General features: G+C 40.0%; 1 protein-coding gene across 1 annotated transcript in view; it reads right to left on the minus strand.

Moving 5' to 3' along the window:
* Positions 1–18,392, minus strand: part of pcdh1a (protocadherin 1a) — a 66,742-nt gene extending 48,350 nt beyond the window's left edge. The window contains exons 1-2 of the mRNA XM_068744371.1: positions 17,598–18,392; positions 14,807–16,993 (exon numbers count right to left, since the gene is read on the minus strand). Coding sequence (XP_068600472.1) covers positions 14,807–16,993; positions 17,598–18,392 — 2,982 coding nt within the window. The remainder of the gene's footprint in view (positions 1–14,806; positions 16,994–17,597) is intronic.
* Positions 18,393–23,567: the final 5,175 nt, after the last annotated feature.

A 23,567-nucleotide genomic window follows, 5' to 3' on the forward strand; every position in this document is an offset into this window, starting at 1 on the left:
CTGCTGCTCGTGCAGATATCTGATGAGGATTGGCCATTTCAACACAATAAGAGTGATCAGGAACATTTCCACATGCATACCAAGCAGTCTTTTTTTCCATCTCACTAGTTTTCCTTTCCAAAATTGGGATTATTTATTCCTTTCCTTCCTCAATTTGCTACTATGATTTATTTTCACGATTCATTCATGTTGCTGCATTAATATCTCCTGTGTAACAGATGATTTATTCATTCAACACAATTTTGCCTCTCATTTTCCGTCTAAACAACACTTCATCATGTATCCTTTTAGCAATCTTGAAAATACTAAATGGCTGTAGCCACATCCAACAAATGGCTACCCTAAACAGTTCATATCCATTATGACACTCATATGTAAAGGAACAATATTGGGAGTCAGGTGTGGAAATAAATCTAATTGTATTCTATGTTTGATCAATAATGTGAGAGCGAAGGTTACATCCTCATTCACATCAGAGCTGCATTCTATTTGATTTGCCTCACTTTGCTGCCGGTTACTTTTCCTCACATTGTTTTCCATTCTTAACTAATCCCCCACACTGATGGCGCATGAAACTTCTGTCAATACATCTTCTATATGACACAAGCACAAAAATAACAGAGGGCATCGAAGGGATGTGTTTGTCACAGGAAGGAGACAAAGGTTGTTCCCCGGAAAGGCTGGCACAAAACATTACTGAAAGAGAAAGGAGCTTGGGGAACCTTGCAGATGAGGAGGCGACGCTGGTTGCTGCCTGTCGAATAAGTGATGATTCTGGAGACGATTCTCAGACGTATCAGTTGTTCGCAGTGCTTTCGCACCAACATTTACTATCAGATCAGCTTGCTTGGAAAGTGAGACGCATGCAAGTACCAAGCGGCATGCACAAAATCTGACAATGGGAAATGACAACAACAAAAAAATGAGTCGCATTATTCTGTGGAAACGCAGGATAGGCGCTGGGGCAAATTGAGATTTTAGTCAATTATCATTTACTGTATATGTACACCATAAGTATCAGATGTAAATGTGTAATTTCTTGAGAAATTATGGACTGTGGATGTGCATCATATCTGTAGACACTTCCTGTTTAATATAAAGGTATAATGCACCAAATCTGAAATCGAGACTTTTTTTATGCTTCAGTAAGAAAAAGAGACATTCAAGCAAATCAGAGGGGCACAAATATTGTACTTTATGTAATAAAATGGAATTTAGGACCATATCCCAAAGTTTTATAGATATTATATGTGCAGGAAGAGAATTGAAGGTGAGAATGTTAAAGGTTGTATTATTGTTTTTATTTTTTACATATAATACAAGCAGTCCCTTTCATGAATTGGTGTCTTGTCCAGTATGTACTCCACCTACTGCTTAATTCTAGCTTAGATATACCCCTGACACACGCGCATACACACATGCACGCACACACACACACACCGCAGCACAGGATAAGCAGTTATAAATGGATGGATAGATAGAGATACTCACACAGAGAGGAGCAGGCTGCCTAAAGCCTACAAGCCAGGTGGGGCCTTATCACCCTAAGCCTTGCAAGATGTTGTCCTGCAGCCACAGGTGTGAAAAAACTGTTGCCCCTTCAGGCGCCCAGAAGCAGACCACCACTCATGCAGGACTAACAGAAAAATACAGCTTGACTTGCCTCACACATTTCCACCTACTTTATAGTTAAATTCAAACGATTAAGGCCAAATGAAAATATATAAAAAATTAACATGTTCACTGAGGAGGAGCCTAAGTTAACACTAAATTCAGGACACGAAAAAATGATATTTGCAATCATAGTATTTGCGGATATTTCTTTTTTCACACCTTATATGACAATTCTTTTTTATACATGTCTTGAAGACATGCAAGGAGACGGTCTTTACAGCTGTCTGCGATGCTAAGCTTGAACGCACTGCAGAGCTTCCCCTTCTCAACATACAGATACGACAGCGTTGTCATTCAACTCTTGGAATATAGACAATATGCCATTGTAAAATAGGTGGACATTTGAGATGTGTCTGCACGATCAGAGCTAGCTCTTTCCAAAAGCAGTAACTTATTCAAGGAGATGAGAATTGCTGACAGTTATATCTAAATGGAGAATGAACTGAGTCTAATTGCTCAGTAGTTGCCATCAGTGCTGCATATGTCTAAACATTTCAGTTTAATCAAAATTTAATAATAGTCGTTATTCTCTCTCCATGTCTCAAATGTTAGAAGAAATGTGTTGTTCCACTAACGAAGTAAACGTTTTTTAAAATAATTTTGATGTAGCCTTTTGATTGACATTTGAAATGTTGAGCACATCAAAATTAATGAGATCGTTTCAACCTAGCAATCTTCCTTTCTTCCCCATCTTCCCTCACTTTGCTTAAAAAAGCAAAAGAGTGATGAGATTTTCTAATGAGAAATATAAATGGCATGGCCACCTCACTTTAACTATCGTCTTAAATTGATAACTAAAATGTAAGCCATGCCAACTTTCATGGCCTTATGAAGATGAACCTCAAAAGTAAAACATTTTCTTGAAGCTGTTCTTACTTTGATTTCCATGGCAAACCCACTTGACTCATCTGTAAGCTCTTATCCAAATGTTACATGATGCACATCCCAAGTTAATGCTTGAAATTGTTGCAAATTCATCATCATTTAAATTTACATAGTTATTTTTCTGTGTGTGCGTGCGTGTGTGAAGTGAAATATTCATGCACTTGAAAGGTCCCAATTTACATTATCTGACAGCAAAGCAGTTAAGAGACACAATGGATCTGAAAAGGAGGAAGTGATAAAAGATAGCAAACAATGAGAGAGGACAGCAGAACAATGTGTAATGTGAAAGTCACCTTTGTACAAATGAACACTTAAGGTTGATGTTACAACAGCGATGTTACAGGTGTAAGTTTCAGCTTAGTTTACCTATTTGGTGATCTCTGATATGGAGCCTAATGTGCCAATATAAATATAGAACACTATTCAGAGCTGCAGCCATACAGAAAAAGAACACAGCCACAGAAGTGCTTTATGTACACACCATGTGCCATCCTCAGCCAATGTGTATAATGCGTGGAACACTTTGAATATAAAAATATATGGCAACACAGAGAAGATGGAAATCAAATATGTCCTTCGGAGTGAAGCGGTAGATGAAAGAAAGAATAAAGTTGCAGCTCTCTACTTCCCATAGTTAAGTAAGCCAAAAGAAAAAGAATGGAAGACATAAAATTAATCATAACTTTTCACAAAAAATAAATGCTCCCTGGAAGCTACCGTATCAGAAACCATTCATTAGGCAGCACTTCAGAACTGTGTTGGCTAAACTTTAAACTTTTTCTTTTACCACAAGCACCAGAAATCGTGCTTTACTGCCAAGTAAAGGATTCACCTTTGACTTGATCTTGGATTTGGAATAAACTCTGTCAGTAAAAAAAAAAAGAAAAAATGCATCAACCACTGGAAGATTTGGGTCATGCTCATCAAATGTAATAAGTGGCGCTCTGATCATGAGAGAGACAGTATGCTGAAACCTCTCAGCTGTATGCAACTTTACAAATCAAAAGAGGGTGAAAGAACTGCCATTTGCTGAAGACTGCGCTGCAAAATTCACCTAAAATCTCCTCTGGGATTTGTTTTACTTCATTCATTTACTTGAAGGTGAGACAATCAGTAATCGTTTCGTCTTCAGCTGTTATCCAGATCCAGGTGGCGGGTTTTTACTGCAGCCTCTCCCAGCTGACTATGGGCGGAGGCCGGGTACACCCTGCCATCTTTGTCTTTCTATGTGGCCCTCAGATAAAAACAAACACCCACATGCTCACAGTCACACCCACGGTCAATTTGAAGTGGCCATTTCACCTATGTTGCATGTTTCTTCTTGGTGGGAGGGAGAACCCAGAATGAACACAGGCAGATATGAGTAGAACATGCAAACTCCACACAGAAAAGCCCCCACATGGAATTGAACCAAGGATCTTCTTACTGTGAGACAACAGCAGTATCCACTGCACCACCATGCTGCCTCATTTCTATTACAAGTAGGTTTATTTAAAATATATATCATTGCTAAATAGTAATATTGATAAATGTTGGGGTTAGTTAAAACCCATTGATATGCATGGCCCTTGCGCCTAACATTCTGAGGCTACGCTTTAACCACATCTCAAAATGCAATGATGTGTGACACATGGCTATGAACAAATATCCTAAGTGCTTCAAAAACAAATCAAATAAGTCTCACATCATCTGTAACTGTGCACCTTTGTGGTTGCTCTCCTTAAAGGTGTCTCAGGGCCAGAGCACATCCCTAATGGACCCTAATGGGTTTTATGGTGCATTGCAGGCTTCTATAATGGGGTAGTATGTCTGATGAGGGTGCTTCTCTTTGGTCCTCCAGGGCCCTGTCTCGGTTCCTAATGTGACCCGAAGAGACGAATACATAATGTATCACAGTTTCTCTAAGTCAAAAGGTAAATACTAAAAGTTAAAGAAAGTCTCGAACTGTGCGGGGGTGACAACAGGGAAATATGAGGTTCTGGGAATATGTAACAGCAAAACACATGAGAAGAGAAGCCCAGGAGTTAAAGTATCAGGGAGAAAAAAATGCAATGGCATATTATTGAGGGACACTTTGGCGCTAAGCTGCTTATTGATAAAAGCACTAATCTGCCTGGCAGAAGGTAAGGAGGCTGGGAAGTGTGGTGATATAATATCTAAGCTAAAGGCAATTCCATCAGAGAATTGAGCCTCCACACTGCTTTACCTAAAGGAGTTATCCAATTTATTTTATTTTATTTTATTTAAACAGAAGACAGAATTTGACCATCTGCCACTTTGCACATGGTCAGGAAGCATTTGAGACTGAATAAATATGACAGCAGATCGTTTTGAACGACCGGCTTTTCATCAGCTGTTTCGTCAGACTCGATCGATAGGGAGTGATCATCAGTTTTAATATACATACAGATAAGAAGGATCAACTTAATTATTTTCCCTGTGCAGGAAAGACCAAGTCAGCATTACCGGGCATTTTTCTTGGCTTGTGGCTAGCAGTTTTGGTGACACCACTCCAAAATTCAGTTTTAATTGTAATTTATCAGGATGACTTGTCACAAACCCTTGCTTTCCAATCAATATGCTGTTAAATTATTTAATTATTTTAAATTATGCATAAGTACTCCACTGAGCTGACATGCATGAAACAGTAAATAGCTGTTGACTGTTAAACATTACGATGTTCTAGGAAGGTAATAAAATCAATATCTTCTAGAGTATCTATTCTTGGAACCTTATATGGATACCAGAATGCTGTGAGTCCTAGCTTTAGAACTATTTAATTTAATGCTGGTTAATTTAGGAGATACTGTGACAAAGGATAAAGAAAAAAAGAAAGGTAGTGATGTTCGACAAAGTATTTTTGAAAGCAAAGTAGTAAAATGGACATTGGCTTTTGTTTCCACTGGACAATGTGTGTCCAGTGATCGCTGGGCAGAATGCAGCTTCAGTATGCAACAGAAACATCTTTTGTTGCATCGTTCTAATATGTTTTATCTGAACCACAAGACATCCTGAACAGGAGAACGTTGTGCGGTCTAACGTTTGATGATGACTGAGAAGTAACATGAAAAGAAATTACTCAAAGAAAAATGATGTGGGTTAATGGGATGGGAAAGCATGGTTGATTGCATTTGAGAGCTATAAGCTTTTTGATTAATGGTTGAAAGAGGGACAGTGAAGGTTAGAGGTTTTAGAGGACAGAGAGGCCAGACTTTGATGGTTTGGACATGTCCAGAGGAGAGATAGGGACTATATCGGTGGAAGGATGTTAAAGATGGAACTGCCAGGGAACAGGGCTAGAGGTCGACCCAGGAGAAGATGCATGGACGTAGTGAGGGAGGACATGAGAGCGGTTGGGGAGGACGATGCAAAGGACAGGATAAAGTAGGAGAAGGTTGGTTTGCTATGGCGACCCCTGACAGGACGAGCCAAAAGAAAAAGGGAGAAGTAGGATTAACTGGCCATGTTCCGAAGGGCTCAGGAATGGCGATTGATCTCCAGGTTTAGCTTTAATGGACTGGATGAAACTTTTAACACACCCAAACTCAGCCGAAATGCCAGCTTTATTCAGAAGCACTTATTCTAAACTGTGTTTTCAACAAAACAACGGAGAGTGGATGTAGCACGAGGTCCACCCACGCCATTTCAGAGGGCCAACTCACTCAATCCAAGTGTGAGAGGAAATTTAAATAAATCCTTATGTCCTAGCGCAAACAATCTCTCTCTCATTACGGCAGGCCTGTTAATTGAAAAGATTTGCCTCTCTGCTGTCTTTCAGGCCCCAACCATGTTGGTATTCACTCTAGTTAGAAGCTAAATCAATGGGAGGGCTTCGAATCTATTCCTCCCCGACGAACTAGAGCATTTAATAATTACTTGATATTGATTGTAGTCCATGCTCACCAAAGTAAGAACAAATATTTTTAAATCTTTATTCTTTATATCAGTAAAATAAGACAAAATGCGCATTAAGAATAATGGACGACAGACCTCCAGAACAGACACCACTACCAATAAAATAAATAAATAAAGATTTCAAGAGGTGGTGGGTGATGTAAAAATGACTGCATTAAATCAAAACTTTAAAAAAAAAAAACATAAAATGTACAGAATATATAGTCAATCCAAAATTAAGGCCATGTGATGGCAGCATTTAAATATATCTAATTTATGGATTACTTTGATGATTTATTTTAGTCGAAGCCCATGCACACTTCTACTTAAGCCCCATGATAAGTGCCTCTCGCCCCCTGTCAGATGTTCACTTCAAGCGCTGAATATGTAAACCAGGCGTGTCCAACTTCACGTCATGATCCTTGAATTCTGACTTTGACTTCAGTCAAATTTTAATCTTCTCTCCTCAACAACCTGGATCCCACCCATCTGGCATTTCCATTGGTTTGCCGTTGTAAAATCTGCATACTAATGAGAACCACTTATATCAAATAGGATTGAACTTGTTAAGTCACAGGAATTTAAACCAAAACAGATTTAATTTCAAACTCTGTGCCTCAAAGTTTTGACAGCTGAGTTGCATCGACGTAAACTTGAAACGAGGCAATATCAGGGTGTGTGTGTGCGCACAGAGGATGCCAAGAAATTGTAAATGTGCTGAGAATAGCAGGCAGGTCTGAAGACCCTGCATTTCTGCATAGCCTTGATTATTGAGCTGTGCCATCCTTTATACTGTGCAGAGCCAGATCCCACAGCTGACATCCATCTCTATCTACTGTAACTCAAGGTAACACATACCCCCTCAACCCTGCTAAGATACTTCAAAGGAAGTCTGGGGATGTTATGTGAATATTTTTGGCCTCATTCTCCACCACCCGAGTGCAGTTTTTAATAGCAATGAGCAGACACACCAAAGGAGACATGAAGGGTGGAGCTTTTTTTTGGGAGGGGGGGGGGGGGGGGATTTTAAGCACTATTCCAGCCATCCATTATATGTTACTGCTTATCCTGTGCAGGCCTGCAAAGGGGGGTAATCCCAGCTAACATTGGGGTGGGGACAGATCTCATTTACAGTGATGGGATGGACATTGCGAGACAAACACCCATTTGTGCACACATTCACATCTATGTTCAATTTAGAGTGGCCAATTCACCAAAGTTGCATGTGTTTTGGAGGCGATAGGAAGCTGGAGGACCCAAAGAGAACCTACTCATACATGGAGAACAAGGAGACTTTGCACAGAAAGGCTGCAGGTGGAATCAAACCAAGGACCTTCTTACTTTGAGGCAACAGGCAGCAGGGCACAAAGCCTTCAGTGTTAACGTGAAGCAAGATAAACTGAATCAGATATATGGTACTGATAAGGCATGTTTTAAGGCCTGACATATTAAATCAAAGTCAGGAAAGTATTTTTCAGAAAGTTTTAGAATTGACTGAACCAGTAAATCTAATTAAAATAAACTACAATTATAAGATGACGAAGTGGACGTGCATGTCTCTGATCAATGTGTGCATTATGTGTATCATAATAATGATAAAAAGTCACTTTAACAAAATAAGAAAAAAAAGACTCCGGGGCTCTCTAATAGGTGGAGAGGAGATTAGAAATCCCACAGCCACTCACTAATTCAACCAAAAAAGGTAGGCAAGCTTAAATAATGGGCTCAAACAGAACTGCAGTCACTTGTTTTCAGGGGAAACTAACAGAGAGCAGGCCGGGCTAAGGAGAACAGGTGGGTGAAAATGAAGGCAGGTGCTCTCAATGAAGGGCTCGTCAGGAGCAATGGACGTCAACGGCTACCTCCATCCATAACATATATATATATATATATATATATATATATAGTTTCCAGCCTGCAAATGTGACATGAACATAATTGGCATGATTTTACTATAAAACAAGGGATTAAAAATATGCAATTATACAGCAAGTTGCTTCAATGCAGTGAAGTATGTTGAAGTATCAGCGACAATATAAATGTTGTTTTCACTGGAACTTTAAAAAGAATTAGCAAATAATTCCCTGCCAGTCCCTTAATTATTATCCCGAGAGAAAGTTGCCATTTCAGTGTTTGTGTTCAGCCATCCGACACAAATTTAATTAGAACACACAGTATTTAAAGGCAATGCTTCAGCAGAAAATAATAAAAGCGATGAAGCATTTGGCTTCCATTTTTCTAATGAAAGAAACCGTCATCCGCGTGAAAGCAGCATCAACAAAATGGAACTGGAAGCCCAGCAACTTTGCAAAATGACCAATTTTCCACAACGTTATCAGATGAGGCAAAAAACACATCTGTACAAAGCAGTGCAAGTTGACATTGTACATTGTGTACAGTGTGTTGATTTGCCTGTTTGCACAATGGACTTGTTGCTCATCACACATTGTGTCATGCGGGACACACACAAGTCAATTAATCACTGCTGCATTCCGAGTGCAGGCCATCCTGATATTGTGGATGCACTTTGGATTTAGTTCCACGTATAGCTGGAACATGTGCAGAGTGCCCTGTTTCAACTCATGGATGACACACAGCACTTTGCTTGTTGTCAAATCTAAACAAACCTTTAATTATCTATTGCTCTACAGATTTTTCTTTGAATATACACTTTTCCAAATATATTCCAGTCAAGTACACGGTATTTTTCTCCTTTATATTCTACTTTTATATGAACTGTAGCCAAACCCCTCACTAGGAACCGTTTGAACAGACATATTGTTTCAGTTCCCCAATGTGTTTTTTTCTTATTATTATTAACAAACACTTTTATTGCTTATTCCTTATTTGGAATGCAAGACTGCAGCTCAGCTACACTAACACACACACACTCCATTTCACCCAGCAAGACACTATGCTTCCTGCATCCTCCCCTCCCTCTCTCTGGTTCACATTCAGACACAGTCTCAGACTGTCTCCCTCGTGTCTCTGAGTATTCAGAGTTGTTCCTCTTTCTGTCAGTGCCTCCCTGCCCACAGTTTCACTCCACTGTAGACTGCCTGACCCGATCAACTTTCTACTGCGATGCCCCCTCATCATGTTCGTCCCAGTGTTTGTAGAGGGTTTCTCACTGTCAGGTTGCATTTCCTTCCAGCCCCAGCATTTCTCTCATTAAATGTTTGCCTTGTTTCTGATTTCCAGCCGTTTGTGTCCTGTGGGTTTGCCGTTTCAGCTGCTGAGCACTAGGAAGGTGCCTTTTAACCGCCCTCCTGTGCATTGACGTCTGCGTTTGAGTCTAACTTTCTGTGGCAGTTACCTGAATAGTGGCAGTTACAAGCCGGCCAATCTATGCGCCTTGCAGACCCAAGCTATGCAATCAAAGATGGAATAAGCACAACATTGTGTACTCTTTTTTCCGACAGTGCAAGAATGCTGGTTCCTAAGAATCTGACCATGTCTTTGCTGACTCGGTTAAATCAAGTCTGAATTTCGGTACCATGCTCTCATTACTAGCTTCTCTACTCCTCTACCAGGAACATTGCCAAAAAAGAAAAGCCATTGTTTAAAATGCCAAGCCAAACAATATAATCTTTTTTTAGTTGGTGTTTAAAATGATACAGTAGGGTATGCAGATACTTCATTATAAAAGTGCATAAAATACATAATTTGGGGTCACTTGAAATGGTTAAATGCTGCTGTGATACGTAAGGAAACGGTCAAATTGCTTTGTAGAAGCAAAAAAACAGGAAGATGATTCATTATCATTTATATAAGACAGTATAGTGCATGATAATATACTAGGACTATGGCATAACAATACAGTACAGAACAGTAGAACCAATGTCATAGATAGTATCTTCCAATTAGAAGAACTGCAATGAGTACGAGACAAACTACCACAACCTTAAATCATCGGTCTCTATTTAATAAAGTTGAGAAAACAACAGTCAAAGTGCACTATGAGCTAACATTTAGAAACAATAGCATGTGAAGTGAAGGGTGTATTGATCACTGAACAATATAGATCACATTGTATATAGCAATGTACTGAATTATGCATTTATGCTATAAACTGTAAGAACAACCTGCAGTGCTTGCAGGATGAATTAATTCATGATCGACAAGACTTTTCAGCTTCTTTTCCAGTCTTCCTTTATTGCGTCATCAACCGGGGCAAATACTGTTTGAAGTGCACAAAGAGCCTTGTGTGCATCTGTGTGTGTGTGTGTGTGTGTGCATTTATGTGTGGCATTTCTGATTTAAAAGCACTGGGAGGAAGATTGGAAACCAAGATGGGAGAGGATATGCAAAATGAGTCCTCCTGCACTCCTTGATTTTCCAGCTATTTCACTGAAATGCAGATGGCACAATTTCGATGATTTTCCAGTTTCGCTGGTCTTGAGTGCAGGCAAGAGGAAAATAATGTGTCACAGTCTTGTAGAACAAGTGCAAATTTCGCCTCTGGCCCTGTCTGTAATATACCTCTTCTGAGTTCAAACAGCAGTATTGGGATAAATTGGGCTAATCCCAGCTCAAAGGAAATGCCTAAAGTTGACAAAATGTGGGGCCTGCTTAACAAAGAAGCAGGTTAATTAAGACTCACAGTGACTCACTCTATCCCTTTTTCTGCTTTAACAATCCGCTAGAGTGGCTTTAGGTAACAGCAGAATGGAATGGATATGAAAGAGTAGCCCGCAGGAGGAAAACAGTAGTGCATATTAATGGTGTGAACATGCATCACGGATGCATTTACTGTAGATTCTTTCAAACAACCGTGATTGCTGTGCAACAATGAACTCTTATTCCACTCGCACTTGTCTTTGTAGGATTCTCATTAAGGGAGGTGTGTGAAAAGGTGTTAGCTGTCGGACCCAAAAGGGCTAATTATCAGTTTGTATTGCCAATGTGAGTCACAGGTTCCTCCAGCAACCATCACGCAATATCACACATTCAAAGGTGATGAGGAGAGAGCAAAAAATAAAAATAAATACAAATTGTTTTTTCCATTCGTTTTCTTGAACACGAGACAATTACTGGGGGGGTATCAGATGGGGGTACACCCTAGATAAGTCGCCATGTTTAACGTACAGCCACAATAACAGCATGAATGGAATAAATAAGCCACAGCACATACTATTCAAAAGTGTGCAAGTCAGTGTCTAAATATATTGATTGCATTTTAAATTTCAAGCATCATTCAAAAAAACATTGTCTGCAAAGTTCACTATTACAATTTTACTAATTATTGCTCTGAAATATCTAAACTTCTGTGTTTGTAAATGCCAAGCCTCGATGAGTAGCAGAATAGCAGCACACACCTGAGAGTGGTTTAACTTGCCAAGACCCTGAGGAAAATTCCCAATGTCCCCGCTTTAATTACAATATTACCCAAACAGGTGCAAGCAGCATGGAAGCAATTGTCAGGGCCTGTTTAGCACAGAGAAACAGCAGCAGCGTATCAAGCAGACACATCCTGTTTGCGTAGATGTAATATGTGAGCATTTTGACCCTGTTTGATATACATTTACACAACTACAGACAATTTCTTGTCAAAGCAATTGATTTTCTCTGAAAACAAAGTAGAGAGATTTTCGTCTTCTTTTCTTTTCGCTTTCCAGTTGCTTATCATACATTTTTGTGACTCAGTATTTGAAACATTTAATTAGTGTTGACTATAGGATCATAGAGGACAGGACCTGGTCTTCATCAATGCCCATAATGGCCTGTATTCTTACTCTGTGCTTCTAAAGGTGCTCCATCTTCAATTATTATTATTATTTTTTTAAACAGTTAGCAACAGAATCACTGCCCATGGATTTAAACTTCATCGGCTCAAGACCAGAGAACACCGCTTTATCAAAAATAATGGTTATTTGGTTTTAGCTGTCTCAATTTATTTATTTGATTAGCTGGATCTCTCTCTCTCCCTCTCTCTCTGAAGTGGGCTCTAAATCTAAAGCACAAGTTATTTTTCAGTATACATCATTTACAAAAGGTTGATATTTGAACTCATGATGTTTTTTTCAGTTGTAGATTTGTCAAGAAAATTAAAACATTCTCTGGACAAACCAGTTCATATGTGGAATATATTGACTTAAAAAGCTACAGCATGGATTTGATTGCAAACATTTTGAAATAATGTAGTCAATACTCTCTATTCTTAATGAGGGTCCTCAATCAGTACCTCTTTAACGTCAACACTAAACCTAAACACCATCTAGACAAATCACCTATATGAAGTAACTGAGACTGACAACATATGTTTTAAATGTACTCACTATCAAGTACTTACAAATACAACCAGACCATCATACCCACACACACTTTGTACAGCTTTCAGATCAGACTGCTTCACTTTGTTAAACATCGACTCAGATTCTACCCAACAATAGATTGTTACTCATTAAAAAAAGCCTTTAATTAATTCCGGCAAGAGTTGGAGAGTCTAATGATGATGCTGCAGATAGTTACAGAATCAAGCTTTGTGCTAAAATACTTCAGATCTTTTTTTTTTTTTTTAAGTTTTCCTGAAAATGCACAAGACATTCTATGTTCTCATTATGCGTTACAGGAAATGTGTCATTTTTAGACATAACACCAATAAGTTTTAGACACCTGACCAAGTTTTTAAATGAAAAGAAACTGTAGAGTGAAGCACAGTTAATTAAAGCAAGGGAGCCGCTCTACATCTGTCTCATCGCTTGGCTGTTGCTTTCATTATATATTTTTGGTCAATCTGTTCTTCCTGATGTAAAAAGGGATGTCATACATGAGACAACATCTGCTGAGGTATGTCACATGAGCGTCAACATCTGTCCGTGTTTTTATTCCGCCTGTCAATCACTTTAGTCATGTCTTGTATGCATTCATGTTAGCATATTGAGAATCTCTGTCAAGTGGCGAGAGCTTACATCTGTGACGCAGTTACAATTAGCACTCTTACAAAACCACGGATCTACGCAGACACAGGCTGTGGCTCATTTTCGGTCCCTTATGTTAACCATCAAGGAGATGGTGGCGACTGCTCTCGACACAAACTCCACCCACAGAATGTTGTAATCGCCCAAACTGTTGGCGAGCATCTGCAGAAACGTCCAACCATCCAGCCGCCTGTGATACTGGCTCTGGAGGTATCACCACACAATATTCGTCATCTATGCATGCTTGCAACAGAGTGGTGTTTTCATCAGTTTTTTGTTTTTAATTACTCTGTGGGAAACCTGTTTAAAGGGAACATGAACATGTTCTGAAAACAACACAGAACATGTCTCTGTGTGTGTGGCGGTACTAAATTAAAGTATGGAAGCTTCTTTAAACCCAGAGTAAACTTAAATGTAAAAGAAACGCGGACTATGTATTTGTATTGCATTGTCAGAGCTCCTTATTAGTTGTGATTTACAAATGCATAAATTATCAGTAAATAAATGTCAGATATAGATTGAGCATCTGTTAAATTACATATAAAGGATGTTCAATAATCTGTGTCTGGATTGGGGGGGGGGGGGTTGCATTTGAATTTATTAATGCTATTTCTACTTCTTTCTGACGTTTTATTGAGCAGAAAGAACTCACTACAGTATTTACTTAAGAAAAAGGTGATAGATTGCCAGACTCTACGTTACTTTCTTAGTGAAACAAATGCTTCAGTGAATACGCGCACAGACACAGAATTACACAATTATTTCATGTCTAGTAAAAGACACAAAATCACACACTTATGGGATGACACAGAAACCTAGAGACATACTCGCTCTATATCGCCAAACTCTGCACTTTTTTTAATGTTTGTAATCCCCTCTGACTCTATTAATATTTCTGTTTCCATGGTGATTCAAGTCTTGCCAAATGTTGAAGTGATAAGGGGAGATAAGAGCATAAGGAACACCGAGATAAGAACAAGTGACCTGCAGAGATCAGAGCGCTGGGGGTTAGGCGCAAGACCAGAAGTAAGTCACTGAGAAACTGACCTTCTCTGCTCGATTGCCATACTGACCTCACAAAAATAGCAAAATATGAATGCTGATTTAATGCTAGAAGCCATGCAACATTGGCCAATAATGCAAATTAAATGTATTTTTCAGCAGCTTCGAATTGTGTACAAAGAAATTACTAAAAGAAAATGCAGTGCGTGAATTTCCAACCACATGGATGTTACATAGAAAGTTAAAGTCGCATTAAGATTGTTCCATTTGGAGCTAATTAGCAGTTACAGCATAATCCTATACGGGGTAGTATGCATTCTACGCAATGTTTCTCATAGCACTTAAAAATAAAACATTCCTCAACCAATTCAACATCCACTGCTCAAACAGACCACGAGACACTATTGATTGTTTGTCAGGAACAACTTTACCTGTTTGTTGTACTTCGGCTGGCTGGTCGTCTTGTAGCTGTAATCTGAGTATTGGTCTGAGCCAGTAGAGTTGTCATCCCCTCCCGTTCCTACAAAGGTGTTGGTGGCAGGAAGGTTCTGTACAGCCTGATGTTTCTGTGAGGCTGAGGGGGACTGGGCCTGCAGCTGGATGGAGGGTAAAGGGGAATTGGAGCGGTAGTGTCTGCCTATATCAGGGCTTCCAGGTGAATATGTTAAGGGCAGGTGTATCCTGGGGCTATCATTGACTCCGTCGAGGTTGAATTTGAGGCTCTTTTGAAGGCTAACCTCCTCCTCTTCCCCAAGTGGTTTAGGGGTCTTGTGGGTTTTACCTTTTTTTCCTCGTTTGCCTTTGGCATTTTTTGGTACCTGCTTGGGTGCATACAAGTCCTTTGATTCTTTCTTGCCAGGCTGATATCCGCTCTTAGTTTCTCTCTGGATTCTGTGTCGAATAAATACAACCACCAATATCAGCATGACAACACCTGCCACACCAGCAAGGCTACCAAACAAAATATTACTTCGCTGTGCAGCAAAACCATTGTCGGGATCACCAGCAATGTCTCTGTCCAGTGGCGTATAAAGACTGTGTCCAACTAGAGCTTCCACTAAGCTGACATTTGAAATGGTTTCATTGACATAGATGTGGACCAGGGCAGTGGCATATCGTCCAGGCTTCCCCCTGTCATTTACTCGCACCACTAGGCGATGTAGTCCACCATGTTTCCGGGTCATCTCTTTTGTTAGAGTGATCTCGCCACTGGAGGGAGAAATGCGAAATAACTGATAAGGGTTTCCACCAGCAATACTGAAGACCAGCTCTGCATTAGGTCCACTATCCAGGTCCTCAGCTTCTACTATCTCAACATGGCTTTCTGGGGACGCTAGAGGTGACAAGCACCTGAAGGACGAATTGGAGGGCTTGGTGATGACAGGGTCATTGTCATTTTCATCAAGTACATTTATGGTAACACCCACATATGAAGACCTTGGTGGCTCTCCTCCATCAATTGCTTTCAGGCGGAACGTGTAGCTACTTTCTTTCTCCCTGTCAAATGAGATGCTTGACAGAATGGTGCCTGTTCCATTTTGAACAACAAACTTGCCTCCATCGGGCTCGACCGAGAGATGAACGTGAGCATTCTCACCTTTGTCCATGTCCAAAACTGTGACCATGCCGACTGGACTAAGTGGAGGCATGTTTTCCAAAACAGAAAAGCTGTAGCCACTCAGCATGAACTTGGGATCATTGTCATTGCGGTCAAGGACTTTTATTGCAACAGTTGCTGTTCCTTTATGAACAGGTGAGCCTTTATCTGCTGCGGTGACCCGGAACTCATAGCGCTCTTTATGCTCGCGATCAAGCGGGCCTCTTGCTCTCACTGCGCCAGTATTTGGATCAATTTCAAATAGACCTTTAATTGATGAATCTGCCATAATAGTGTAGATGAGTTCTGCATTTGTGCCACTGTCAGCATCCGAAGCTGTGACATCCAAAACCTTCTCTCCTGGTTGATTTTCCTCAGCAAAATCCACTTCGAACAAAGTCGGAGAGAATATTGGGGAGTTATCATTCACATCAGTAACCTGCACCTTCAAAGAATTTGTACTTGAGAGTGCTGGATTTCCAGAATCAACAGCCACAATCTCGACTATGTAATTCTTAACCTGCTCATAGTTAAGTGGAGTGGCGGTCTGCAGGAAATACTTCCTCTTGTTGTCACTGGAGGAGTCGCTGGCAGGGCGGAGTTGGAAGGGAACATCTCCTGCAACCACGCAAGTGACCACTGCATTCTCTCCCTCATCTTTGTCTGAAACTTGCACCAAAGCGACGGCTGTTCCGACTGGCATGTCTTCTGAAATGTTAGCCACTCCTTCAATGTGTGTCACAAGGCCAATCCCACGGATCTCGACAGCTGGAGCATTGTCATTTTGATCAGTCACTTCAATGGTCACAAAAGTCTTAGAGCTTTTAGGTTGAGGACCCTTATCCCTTGCGACCACATAAAAGGATAAGCTGCTGATTTCCTCCCTGTCTAGTGCTCCTTTGACATAGATTATTCCATTGGACCGATCAATTCGCAAGAGCTTCGGCACCGGTTCCACTGCTTGGTGAAGGGTGTACTCAATTTCTCCATTAGGGCCCATGTCAGAATCATTTGCTTTGACCTACAATAAAAGGAATCATGTGGTTAAAGGCATAATTTATGGTCAAAAATGGAAGTAAGTTAAATATTTCCTGGACTAATCAGTGGCCAATGAAAAAATATATAAATAAATAAATCAAAAGGCTTCCGATACATGGCTATAAAAAAGTGTTTGTTTTATGACAGTCAGTAAATTTTGCACAGTTGATCTCATACAGTCTTAAAGATTGTCTGTCTAATTTCTGCAGGAATAGTATTAAAAGTAATAAGCGACTTAATTGCCAGAACAAACATAGTATGTTAATACTCTATTATTGTAATTACCGGTACTTAGAATGTACCAATTTGTCACTTTCTTCATTTTGAAAACATAAATATGAATAAGATATATGAGTTGCTAAAAAAATAAGTGTGCCATTAATTTCCCAAGAGCTACTGTAATTAATTTAAAGCACAACACAATGTTAAAAAAAAGAAATGATTTTGAATTGCACATTTAGCATTTAGACTGTTTCTGTCAAATAAGCTATGCACAAACATGATTCAAATACATTTTGATAAATTGGCACATACAATTACATACAAATTCATTCTCAAGTGCAAGTATGCTTGAATCACAACCTTACCTGTAACACAGAGTGTCCAGCTGGGCTGTTTTCTGACACGTCCGCCTCATAAGTAGACCTTTCAAACTTTGGAGCATTATCATTGGCATCAGTTACTAGTACTCTTAGCAAAGCACTGCTGTAGCGCTGAGGGTTTCCTCCATCCACTGCCTTGATGGTCAGGTCATAGGAATCCTTGAACTCACGATCAAGGTTTCCAAGGACAATAAGCTGTGGAAGCTTCCCACTCCTGTCTTCAGCCACCTGTAAACCAAACAGGGTTGCTGCGTCTGGCCCCGCTGTCAGAGCATAATCCGCCACCCCATTCCTGCCAGAGTCTCTGTCTGTAGCTAGTGGTATGGAGAATAAAGCCCCCATGATCGTGTTCTCAGGGACAGAAATGGTGAGCACAGACGACGGAAACTGTGGAGTGTTGTCATTGATGTCCTGTACCTCAATGCGTCCTTCAATGAGTCGTGGGCTCTGGTTCTGTATCAGATCCGTCACTGATACTTCAAATTCCAGGTAGCAGGGCTTGCCCTTCATCATGGAACGGCAGTCTCTCAAAGTCTCTCTGTCAATGGGAATCTCTGTGGTGAAAATGTCCCCAGTCTTTCCATCAACGCGAAGGTAAGGGGCACCCACCTCCAGCTTGTAGAGATGGCCTGAATCTGGCAGGCCCTGGTCTGCTGCCAAGCTACCAATCAAAGTGTTTGGAGGCTGCTCCTCCTGGACCCGGTACAGAATGCTGCCATCAGAAGAAGCACAGTGCAGCACCAGGACCCAAAATAGCACTAGATGCAAATTCAGTTCCATTAGGTCATCAGAAGATCAGCCTGCAAATCAAACATGAAAGAATATCAGTGTCAAAATGTGTTTTCTGTTAGAAATCATGTTTGTGAATGTTTTTGATGAAATGTCTGGGAGCTCCAACGAGCTCCAAAGGCGATAATTATGGAACTCTAATTATATGAAGGAAAATCAATCCTTCAGACAAGAGGGAAAGAATTTAGTCAGCAGGAAAAATTAAGTTTGTATTTGTTCTATTATAACTCAACAGCTGCAAAATATTTTTTTGTCAATAAGCTGTATACCAAAAATTAACACAAGCGTGGAAGCCAAATAAAATAACGAGACAACAAGAGAAAAGGAGGATATATTTCTTTAAAAATGTATCCATAACTACATCTCAACATGTTTTATTTATTTATTTGTCCTTAAGACAGTGTCTCAGCTTTATAACTTTCATGTAGAAATTAATGTAGAAAGAACAAATTCTATCTTGTGTACACAGACAGGTCTTGAGGGCAAGAATGGATTGTTTCAGCAGTAAAATCAAATAAAACGGTAATATAAAATCTGATTCTACGCGGCCTTGGAGACTCGTTATTTCAGTATTACACTAATAGACATTGAGTGAAGAAAAGTAACCAAAGGTATCAAACATACCATAAAGATAAATCCTTCCAAACCTCTCTGAGAAATGATCTATTTTACCTTCCAGAAGAGGCCTGCAGTACTAAAGGCTTGCATGCTGAGGACAAAGGATGACAATGAGCACAATTCCTCCTATGTAGATTATCCAACTTGGCTATTATCATCACATACATTTTTCAATAATGCACAATGCTTTTCCCATCATGCCATTCATGAGAAAACCAAATCCTTTTGAATCTATTAAAAATGGAAGTGCAGTTTATAGATGCACTAATTGCTCAGTTATTGATGTGTCCCCTTTTTACTTTTGTAGGGCAAGCCTTCGGTCAATGTGCCATGAAAAAGGATTTCTGCTTCAAAGTGTGAAAGGAAAAAAAAAAAAGCTGAATCGCATCTTTGTTTGATGCGCGTCTCTAATGTAAAAGCCATACCGCACGTGGGTGAATGTGTCTTGACACTTGCGTTACTGTTTCATCATCATGTTTTTAAAATATGTGTTGGTGAATTTAAGTTCATCAAATTATTTCCACGTTGGGCATATTAAAATGAATTACCATTCTTTGTTTAGCTGTAACTGTAGCTGCCACTTCTAGAGTGAAGAGGTGTGCTTTGATAGAAACATGATTGTTGTGGTTGATGACACTCATGACTTAATGTCTTCCAGTTGGCCTCGTGCCTGTCTTCCAGATGGCACGATGCCTGGCGGCCACAGCGAGTTGTTGCTCATTTGTCTTTGTTTACATGTGCATCCATTTTTATATTGTTTGTGAAATAAACATCACGCCGTCCATCAGGTAAATATTAGTGACCCCAATCTATTCGATATTCATCTCACAATTGTCAGCTGTCTGAGAAATATTGAATCACAAGATTGGCAAGAAAGCACAACTGTGCAGTGATGGCAAAGGGGAAGCTTTTGTTGAGATTTTTCGCTAAACTGGTCTACTGCATGTATCCCCACAGTTCACCACCTGAGCAGAGGAATTGATTAATTAGAACTGCTGAACGCAACTCGGGGTGACGTTTCCTGCACTTCAGCGTTTATTCTGTGAAAAACTTGGTTTATCATCTGCCATCCCAGATGGTGTGGTAGCCCCCACCAGACTACGAGCTGATTCAGGCAGATTGTGATACATAACTCAGCATAAAATCAAATGGAGGATGAAGAGGTTAGATCTTCCGGTGCAGTGAAATTGTTCTGCCATTTCACATTCTGGGTCCACTACTCAAAACTCCTTGCAGGGCCTGAATACAAACACGCATTGCCACGCTAAAATCCTTAGGCTCAGAAATTTGATCCTTTAGGCAAATAAAAATCACCATTTCTACTGTTACAAAATGATAGTCGTCTCGGAGAATGACTGCAGGGACATTTATTTTAATGTGTATGCTTTTTCCCTTTGTATCTTTTATACAATTGCAGAGTTTATTTGTGATAGCTACACAATAGGACAGCTTCGGCCTGGCTAATGCATGGGTGACCCCTGACTGTACTACAGGTTGTATTACAGTGCATACTGAAACCCTAAACAGCCGTCAGAGCTTAAAGTGCAAAGCAAAGCCGCAAGAGTCATCTTGTGCAAAGAGACAAACAAATAAAACACATTGAGACAGGTCATTTATGGAGGTGCATCTGGGTGCTAAATATTCAATGTAAAATATCTTAGCACAACCAATGAAGCGGCATTCAGGACAAAACTTCACGCTGTCATCACACCACGGTCCAGATGGTTCCTGTATAGAGAAAAACTGGAGGCAGCTTGTACAGCAGTATGGAGGTGGCCCGTCAAAGACGGTCTCAAACTACTTGATGGGTGTGATTATTTTTTTTTGTGTCTTCTGTAAAAGAAATTTGGCTCGTGCAACAAAGTATGCGATCAAGCCGAAACTGCTCACTAATGGAGTTCATAAGGTCAGGTTGCGTCAGAGCGAGATTATTGCCTGGCCCATCTCCAACTTATTTAAACCATCAGGGCTGCCAAAGTCTGAGCGCAAGACTTGAGTCACTCTCAAGCAGCAGGAGATGCTCACTGAGGCATGGCCCCTTCAACTAGCAATGCCCTCCGTAGGTGAGAGTGGTCCCAGAGGAGGAGGACAAGTGGCTCGCACACTCTCCTGCCCTTTGCGTCATCTGGGAGTGTGTTGTTACTATTGTTGTTTCACAGGTATGGAGAAGTGATTAATATACATATATACAGTACCTAATGGAAAAAAAAACATACTGTTCACAACTAGGTACTGTGATTAAAGAGACCGAACAGCCCCTCAAATGATGCACATATTTTCATAATATGCCTCCTTAATGCATCATGACATTTTATGAAAATGCTTTTACAGCTTTTTCAACTATAAAATAAAATACAAAATACACTTGCATGTTGTAAAGAAAATATGCAGTATAACAAAAATAAAAACACTTCTGTCAGAAAGTTTGAATATTTGCAGCAATTTCAAAAGTCGAAGTAATAGCACTTGAGAAGGATGTTTCTGCAAGTCGCAACCCCATATCATGCAGTGTCATTTTGACTGGCAGTGAACTCCCACTTACTTTCTGGTGACCTGCCTGCAATTCTTTGTCCCTTCACCTGTCCCTAGAGGCTCAGCCAGTGCCCACTCCCTCTGCCGCTACAAAGAAAAAAAAAAGGTGGAAAGACTGTGCTGACAGCTAAACATCAGCAAACTCCGAGGTCTAACCGAGTCTCAGCTGGAGCCCTCAAACCAAGCTGTAACCACCGTTCAAGGAAACATGTCAGCTTCCACATGTCTACAATCACTGCCCCTATACTTGTTGCAAACTGCGCACACTTCATTCTCAAGAGGGATGTTGTTTTCTGACAAAATAAGGCCTGGTCTGTAGCAGATCCTGGTCAGAACAATGACCTTAGCTTATAAATACCCGCTAATACGCTTCTCTGATGCAATTCAGACAATATACAGTTATGGAATTTTCATTTTCATAGGTGGGCGGACAGAATTTCTTTTTTTTTAACTCGTTCAGCTCAAGCTCATCTGAATAGAGAACACAGCACATTTTTGTAGGGCCAGCAGGTTAAGTTTATTTTTTTATCAAATAATAATGCCATTAATGATCAGTTGGAAAAAAAAATATAAGGCTGCACATATGGAATTTCTTTTTATATGAAATGTATGAAAAGTAAAAAAAAAGCAGCCTTTAATGAAAAAACAATATGACAGGTTTGCATAGTGTGTGATGGCTTGATGTATTTTATCAGATACTTAACACCAGCATTGAATAAAAGTGTCATCACTTCACTTCATCATCACCATCTTTCTGTGTGTGAAAATGACATTTTAATGGAGCGAAGGGTGGATTGTTTTCTTAAAAATGAGGTGACGCTCATATTTTTGATTCAAATATTTCACTTAGAAAATGATTAAAAAACAAAAGGGTGTATGTATTTCAGTGCAGTCACAATGCACTCAAAATGAAGGTGCTTAAAAAAAAAAAGAAGTAATATATTGCAGAGCTTGCGACACTGCTCTGGCTACCACAGAGACAGATTATCCACCGGTGGCACCGACTCACTGGCTGACTGTGTGACACTTGCTCTTTAATTTGACCGCTCTACAGGTCCAGCAGAAATGACTCAAGCGTAGAATCAACTGAGGCATGATTGCAAATGACTAATATGTCAAAGTGTTGGATGGAAGAAAAATAATTGGAGTGCAGGAGTGAAACGTATTTTGTGCTAATTGATTGGCTTTGCAGTAACTGCAGAGAAGATTGTGATCCGGTAGCGATAACATACATTGTTTTGTGATGTGTCTGTACTTATATGTTTTTTGTATCTTAGTCATTACTGTTACAGGTAGCACATGAAACATTCCTAGTCTGTGAACCCTCACTGACAATGGCAATAAACACCTTCTGATTCTGATTCTGATTATACCTCTTGTTACTTTGCAGAACCTGAATTATCAAATCATGCTCATTAATATACTGTAATACATGCATCCCTGCCTTGCTCAAGTCTGGAAAGACGGTGGATGATTTAATGATTTTCTCAACTGATGTGATTTGATATATTGTCTGACTGCTCCTTTAGCTAGTATAACAGGTAAAATACATTATCCTCCCACCAGCATGATTTATGATGGGCAGTTTTCACAGCTCAGGTATCCCTACACACTTATTGGGACCATAAACTCTGGTCATTGGTAATGAGAAAGCAATGGCCTTTAGTTAGAAACACTAGCGATAGGGCATGGACATTTGTTTCAGCTATTGCCTCGGCCAAACTGCACAAAAAACACAGATAGAGGGTCGAGTCTCACCACAACAGGTATTTAAATACACTGAGATCAGAGAGGCTGCATTCTGACGTACACCGTTACAGTGTTTAAAGGGAGATGTTACATACTGCTCAATTACCAGATGCCAAATTTAGGTCACTTGCTTTCAGCTACAGCACTTTCTGGATGGATGGATGGATGGATGGATGGATGGAAGTGCTTCATATTTAAATCCCTTTAGTTTAGCAGGTCTATTTTTTTTGCAGACTATACGAGTGGCTTATAGACCTGTTTTGGGTC

The sequence above is a fragment of the Brachionichthys hirsutus genome, chromosome 10, assembly GCF_040956055.1.
Source record: "Brachionichthys hirsutus isolate HB-005 chromosome 10, CSIRO-AGI_Bhir_v1, whole genome shotgun sequence".
NCBI classification, from domain to species: domain Eukaryota; kingdom Metazoa; phylum Chordata; class Actinopteri; order Lophiiformes; family Brachionichthyidae; genus Brachionichthys; species Brachionichthys hirsutus.